Source organism: Octopus bimaculoides, chromosome 28 (assembly GCF_001194135.2).
Source record: "Octopus bimaculoides isolate UCB-OBI-ISO-001 chromosome 28, ASM119413v2, whole genome shotgun sequence".
Classification (NCBI taxonomy): domain Eukaryota; kingdom Metazoa; phylum Mollusca; class Cephalopoda; order Octopoda; family Octopodidae; genus Octopus; species Octopus bimaculoides.
The window spans coordinates 18,193,081-18,200,551 of NC_069008.1; the positions used below are offsets into that span (position 1 = coordinate 18,193,081).

At 41.2% G+C, this 7,471-nt stretch overlaps 1 protein-coding gene across 1 annotated transcript in view; it reads right to left on the reverse strand.

The window, feature by feature from the left end:
• The window catches only part of LOC106872275 (uncharacterized), a 12,884-nt gene extending 5,419 nt beyond the window's left edge, over positions 1 to 7,465 (reverse strand). The window contains exons 1-4 of the mRNA XM_014919200.1: positions 7,302 to 7,465; positions 6,950 to 7,184; positions 6,215 to 6,431; positions 369 to 5,513 (exon numbers count right to left, since the gene is read on the reverse strand). Coding sequence (XP_014774686.1) covers positions 369 to 5,513; positions 6,215 to 6,431; positions 6,950 to 7,184; positions 7,302 to 7,419 — 5,715 coding nt within the window. The 5' untranslated portion in view covers positions 7,420 to 7,465. The remainder of the gene's footprint in view (positions 1 to 368; positions 5,514 to 6,214; positions 6,432 to 6,949; positions 7,185 to 7,301) is intronic.
• Between the last annotated feature and the right edge of the window lie 6 nt (positions 7,466 to 7,471).

The following is a 7,471-nucleotide window of genomic DNA, read 5'->3' on the forward strand; positions in this document are numbered from 1 at the left end:
ATATATATATATATATATATATACACGGTGGGCTTCTTTTAGTTTCCATCTACCATATCCACTCGCAATGGTTATAGAAGAAAACAGTGGCCCAGGGTGCCGTGCAGTAGGACTGAACCCCGAAGCTTGTGGTTAGGAAGCAAACTTCTCCGCCGTACAGTCACGCTTGTGCCTTCTCGAATAATTGTTGCGCAAATGTAAATATAAAAGATGCGTGTAAATAAAATGTGCTGACTTCTCTAAGCATGAATGTAATGCGTTTACGTAATGCCTCCCGAATGTTGAGAACGACAAATGACGAGTCAATGGCTGAGACGTACAACAGTGAAAAAGACCAACTCAAAGACAAACAAAATAAGGTTACTCACCTTTTTCTGGTTGGGGAATTTGACGATCGTGTTCATGGTGTAGATGTTTATGCTCTGAATAGAAATATCAGTTGTTATTTCAATCTTCTCGTTTCTGTTGTTGACGTCAGGTGTCAAGGTGAACATGGCAGTATGTTGATCACGATGATTTTGAACACTTCCGGTCAGCTGGATGGTACGACGGGGTAAGATCAAACTAAGGAGAGCTTCGTTTCCGCCTGAAGTTTTCATTTGAAGTTCTGCTCCTATTTTCTGAGTGTCTTTCTCTCCCCAACTGTATTCAGCCTTCATTGTGTACATATCAGAAGATTTCTGGAGATGGAAATTTCCAGTCAAGTCGCCATCATTGCCCATCACTTTCAAAGTGATTTTTCTGGAAAAAGTAGATCTGCTGTCATTGTTAACGTATGCCATAGAAGTTTTAAACTGTTTATCCTTGTCGCTGCGGTCTCTTTGTAAATCGAGCTCAACATTGAAGCCGTTGCCGGTATGAACAAAGGTTGCACTGTACAACTGTTTAGGAAGGGTAACACTTGCTTTCAAATGCCTGTTGGCATCACGTTCGGCAGAGATGGTTAAATCTTTCAAGTTTCTCAATGGGGTCCTCATCTGGAAGTTTCCACTTGTGAAACGACCATCATGAGAAGCCTTCGATGTGATGACGTATTTTTCGTTCTTGTAATCCATCTTAACATTGTAAGAATATTTCTGCTGGAAGCTTACTTCTACGTCATAGCCTGCAAGTCTGCTCATGGTGTTGGTTTCAATGTGTGCTTTGCTTTTGAAGGACGTTCTAGTCAGTTCGTGTTGATAAACCAGAGTAACGACACCTGTCGACTGAGATTTCAATGTCAATGATGATTTGATCCGGTTCAGTTTCATTGGATCAACAGTGATCTTCATGTGAACGTCGCCGGTGTGAGTGTTATCAAGGTCAAAAGAAGCTGTCAGACCACGTGACAGATTTACGTTGGTCTTTACCGAACTTTCCCTTCCATTTACGTTTACGATGAATGACTGGGTGAACTCGTTTGTATCAAAGTTTGTTTGAATGTCAACATTGGAGTTGATTGCTGTCTGACTTGATTTCAGCGATGATTTCATTTGCATCACGAACTGTCTCTGGTCCAGTTGAACATCAACATTGTTCTCCAAAAGGTAGTCTCCAAACGTGGCCTTCACGTGGCTTTTACCATTGGCCATGTTGCCGGTGTTTTCAACCAAGATTTCGAGGTCACTAGAATAAGGCCTGGTCATACGGACGACCATTTGTTTGAAGTTATCGTTGATCATCTTCACTTTGTAAGTGTTTCCGTTGTTGGACAGCCGAGCGTTCATACTAAAGTCCTTGATGTGTTCATTGAATTTTGCCTTGATCTCACCTGCGTTATTGGGAGAAGAAAAACTGATCAAAAGGTCTTTAGTCTCTAAAGAGAAATTACACTGATACATGTCGTTGTTGTTCAGGAAAAGCACAGACAAAGAACGGTCCTGTAGCTGGAAGGTGAGTTTTTGTACACCCAGTTCAGGAGTGGACATATTGAAGCTCATATAATCGAAATAATTCACGTTGGAAGCAGCAAATTGGTAACTGTTGTAACGGTAGACCAATTTTGTCTTGAAGCTCGAAGACTTAAATCCATCCATGATGTCTCCTGACAAACTGAAGAAGGGTGACTTGAAGCTGAGGGTGTATGTGTGAGTGTCAACATTTACTGAGGTTGCAAAAGAATATTCAGTCTTCTTGCGCAGTAACTGAGTGTTCAGATGGAAATTTCTCAAATCGCCACCAAAGTCAAATTTCAGCTCGTTGTGTCCAAGTTCTGGTGTGGTCAGTTCAGCGTTGATTCCTTTCATGTAGTTTTGATTGGAAAGAACCAGTTTGTATTGTTGTTTGTCGATGGTCACTCCGGCGAAGGCCTTGAATCTTTTTAGTTCTCCTTCAAAGTCCAGCTTAGCTTTGACTCCTGGGAAATAGACGTTGATGTCCAAAGTCTTGTAGTATGCCTTATTGGAGGCTGTCACTTCATAGATGTCCTTGTTGTGTTGTAGTTTGAGAACAACGTTGAACTTCTTCAATTTACCGGAAATGGTAAGAGTGAGGTCATCGTTGAAGGAAGGAGCTTTCAGGTCTCCCTTGATAACCATCTTACGTCCAAAGTTCTTGTAGGATCCTCCCAAAGTGACTCTTTTCTTGTTGTACACGAAGGTAGCATCGCCGGTGACGCCGTTTTTCTTGGCATCAATGCTGCTTTTAACAACGACCTCGTGTCTCGGAATTGACATAGTCACTCTCATCTGTTCGTAATAGTCTTTATTGGAATAAGTAATTTCATATTTTGTTTTTCTAATCAAAACACTGAACATTCCGTTCAAGTTTTTGAGAGTGTTATCCATCTTGATATATGCTTCAAAGTTGAAAGGTGTTTTAAGGTCGAAGGTGATTTTTCTGTAGAATTTTTCGTTGGAAACTTTCATCAGGAAAGCCTCTTCGTTGTGTTTAGCCTCAAGGATCAAGTTGAACATCTCCGGTTCTCCGTCTAGTGTAAAGTCCAGAAGGTCGTTGAATGAAGGGGTTCCCAAATTGGCCTTGATACGCCGGAAGTAGTCCTTGTTGGACAAAGTGAATTCGTATTTGCCGTTATCGTGAATCATCTCAGCTTGGTATCGGAACATTTTCAAATTTCCACTCAGTGTCATTAAGAATTGACAGTTGTGGAATGGAGACACGATTTTGAACATGATTTTCGACATATGTTTGTAAATGGCATTGAATTTGTAATTGTCAGAACGTGTTTGTAGGAAAAGGTCAAGATCAGCAGAAATGTCCTCAGGGTCCAGGGTCAAATCCATATTGAATTTCACTCCTTTCGGAGCAACAAGTTGTAAGGTGATCTGCCTGCCATAGTTGTGGATCGACATGTCGCTTGTATATTGGTCTCTGTTTCCAATTTTGTGGGACAGAGTCATAATCATTTCATCGAAGTCGCCATTCCTAACAAATTGAGTTTCCCAATCATCGTAGTTTCTCAGACTGATCTTGGAGGAGATTTCTGTGTGTTTTGGTTGGTTCTTCATGTTGCTGCTGAACATAAATTCCTTGGCTGCCTTTATCTGGAGACTGGAGTCCATATTTTGATGCGTGACATCAAAAGAGAATTCGTTATACCTTCTATGAGATGTGGTAGCAACCATGTTTACTTTGAAATCGTTGACACTGTTCATGTTGTACAAACCCTTGAAAACGAACATTTTTCTATCGTTGAATTCAGTTTCAAAATTAACGGTCTCGTACTGTCTCCAGTTACCTTTCAGCGACAGAGTAATTTTTCCTTGTCTTATAGTATCAGAGTGAGTTTCGAGTTCAATACTGGCGTCGGTCCTGTCCTTTGATTGACTTGCTTTCAATTGGAGTTGCTCCAGATATGGCAACACTTTCACCGATGCCCTAGCCATGGAATCTCGGCCCCCTGTTTGGTAAGAAACTTCCACGTTCATATTTGTAAGGGAAGGAAAATCAGGACTATCAACATTGAAAGAATATGTCTTCCTCTCTCCGTTAAGGAATACAGTTTGAGCTTTGATCTGCCTGCTGTCTGGAAGTCCTAAATGAACATTTATCTTATGACTGGAAGATTCTATCTTGTAGTTTCCAGATAACAAAAGATTCTTACCACCAGATCCGATACGTATTTCACTATCGAAATAGCGGCCAGCTTCGAATTCAACGGCACCGTCCACCGAGGCATCGATGGAACCTGACTTTATCTCGGCATGGGATGTTTTCCTTGCACCAGACATATTCAAGTTGAAGGAAGCTGTCATCGTCTTACCGTCTGGTCCTGTCATTTGTGCATTCACATCGAAGTTGTCTTTCAGTCTTGCGTATTCAGCATTCATTTTCATTAATTCCCCGTTGTTGCTTGTAACTGTCACACTACCTTTCAGCCTCTTGGGTAACCCTTTCACTAGCACCGCTGATATCCCTCCGTTTTTGTAATAACGCAAAGTGCTGGTGTAGGCAAGATTAATCGAAGATTTAGCTTGGTTATGCTTCAGTGAATATGAACCACCGATGGAGTTGATTCTGTAATTTGGCAGATTAATTTCACAGTCACCGCTTGAAGTCATTTCTCGATCATCGCTCTGCAGGGCAATCTTCATGTGACCTTTAGCATCAAACATATCAAAAGTCAAGCTTGCATCACTGTTCATCTGACTCCTGTCTACATTATGGGCCATATTCACATCAAGATAGGTTTTCTTTTCTTGTTTCACCAAAAGCATGGCGGTCTTTTTGACGTCGTTGTTTTTCAAAGCAATTTTCACATCTGTCGTTACTCGGTTACGCAAATGCATGAAATTGTATTCAAATTCTTTGTCAAAAGAATTCAAAGTCATGTCTTGTTTCATCTCAATTCTGTTGTCATTGCTTCTCAAAATGCTGTGGGAAGAATACGAACATTTCTTGTTGGTGGTAACACGTTCAATGGTTTCACTGTAACTTTGAAGACTCCTAAACGGTGTAGTGATGCTAAATTTGGAGGTTGATCTCCTGCCAACCACACCGACTAACGATGCAGTAGCACTTATTTTTCGGTCCTGTGCCCACTCTAACAAAAGATCTCCGTTGCCGGATATATCAGTTTTACTGGTGTCATACTGAACAGACGCAACAGCTTTGTAGTCAATGTTCTGCTCAAGTGAGAGAATCTGTTTGTCAACGTGAAGTTCGGCCATTGCTTTGTAATTACGATCAGCCGTGTTGAGAGTGGTGGTCAGTTTAGCTTGTCTCTGGTTGGGTAAGCTGAGCTGGTTGTCAACCATCACAACTTTGGGACTGTTCCTGAAAGTTGTCTTCAGTTTTACCATGGTCTCCTTTTGCCATTGGGCGCATACTTCGTTCTCGTAAGTATCTGTGTTGAGTTGTACCAATTTCTCTTCGAATTCCACGACTCTGTCGGGATAAGCAAGAGACACCTTCACATCGGTGTTCTGCAAACCCTTCACTTTGACGTTGCTGTAGAACAAACCAGTTTTCACCAAATAGCGAGGAGAGATTTGAAGCATGATGTTGTTCTCAATCTTTCTCATGGGGGAGGTTGCAGTATGGAAATGGTCGGCTTTCACGTGGAAGTTGACATTCTGTTCAAGACAAAAAAAGAGAAAGAGAAATTTGAAGGTTAAGTCAAGATTTTCTTGTATACTGTTACTAGTCTCATTTCCCAAGTCGCGGCCATGTTGGAGCATAGCTTCTAAGGGACATTTTAAATAATTCATCTTCCAACAACTGTAACTCCATCATGACAGTCACTCAACTGTGACTGTAGCTGTTATTGGAATCACTCAGTTGTGAACGGATTTAGAACTGGAATCACTCAGCTGTGACAACGTACCTAAATACTCTCTATGTATATTGGGCCACCCTTACGGCAACCAACATTTCACATGGACCTGCTGGAAATAGCAGCTGCATTTCACTCTAATCACAGCCAATCTTCTAAAATAACGTAACGACAAAGCAAGACGCATTTGATAATGTAGCCCTAGATGCACTATGCCTGAGTAAAAGATGACATGTTCACAGCTGGAACATCTTCGATTAAAGATCTGACTGGATCAGAACTGACCTAGGGCTAAACATTAAGAAGACAGGAGACATTCGATAAAAAAAAAATGGAATGATCATGGCTGGAGCGTCTTTGATCGTTGGCCTATCGGATCATGTCTGACCGAGGGCTCAGCAGCAACAACAACAATGAAGAAGAACGCATTAAGTAATGTAGACCTAAATACAGCAGCAGCAGTAGCAGCAGCAGCGGCGGCGGCGATTGATGTTATCTTACCTTTCCGGGATGTTTCACTGACATAGCAAAGTTATATTCCCTTGCCACTGATTTGGTCTTGTAGTTGATCACAGAGTTCACTTTGAGGTTGTTCAGGGCCTTGTTTTTCGGGTTGCCATAAGTGAGATCGACGTTGGTGTCCAGGTGGTTGTTAGTTTTGGTCAGCTTGCTCTTCACGTTGAAATTTAGCCAGTTGCTCTTCTTGCTAATCAAGTCACTGTAACGAATAATTCACATGCAAAGTAAGTGGAGGGAGCATAGTGAAACATCATCATCGCTTTACTGTCCACGTTTCTATGCTGACATGGGTTCGACGGGAATTTTTCGAGACAGATTCTTCTTTTTTATGGCAAAGTGCCTTTCCTGTCACCAACCCTCATCATGTTTCCAAGCAAGGTAACATTTTCCCCATGGTCAGACATGTTTTTCGCGGAAGATTGGAAAGAAACGACATCACCTGTACAACGGTGTTGTTTGTTTACAACTATCACGTGACGAAGTGAATGAAAGTGATAGATGAAACCGATTTATTGAAGGGGTATTTCTCAACGATATAATATATTAAACCAGTGTAACTTAGATGGAACCATCCCTATAAGACGTTTATATATCCTCGTATTGACGCTATATATATATGTGTGTGTGTGTGTGTACATACATGAATGGATGTATATTTATTTGTATGCATATGTATGTGTGTGTGTGTCTATGGATCACTAGAGAGTGGTTACTTACGCGGTGCCGGAGTAGGTAGCGGCGTTCTTGGTTCTTACGGTTCTTGTCTTGGCAGAGAGTGTGAGACGGTCCGAGTATTTGGCACCAAAGTTGTAAATGGCAATTATTCTGCTGCTGATTCCGAGAGGTTTGGAGTCTAAGTCGATGTTCAGCTTGCAACTACCCTGTGGTGACTTAAATATGATTCGAGCAGTGTCTCTGCTCTTGGCTTTACCAACATTCATAGAAGTAAGTGCTGAAGCGGGAAACGATATATATATATATATACATATATGATTAATAAAAAAAAAAAAGAAAAAGCAAAAACACAATCAGAAAGAAAAGACAACAACGCGAGGACGTCATGACTTACCATTCAGATAAATTGGTTTGGAGAACACTTTGTCAAGATTCATTTCCAGATTTCCCTTGCCTTTCCCATCATGGCTGATAGTGGATTCGAACACGACTACATCTTTACCGGATATCATAACCTTTATGTAAGGACTATATTTGAAACCAGATTTTTTGGGAACCTTTCCA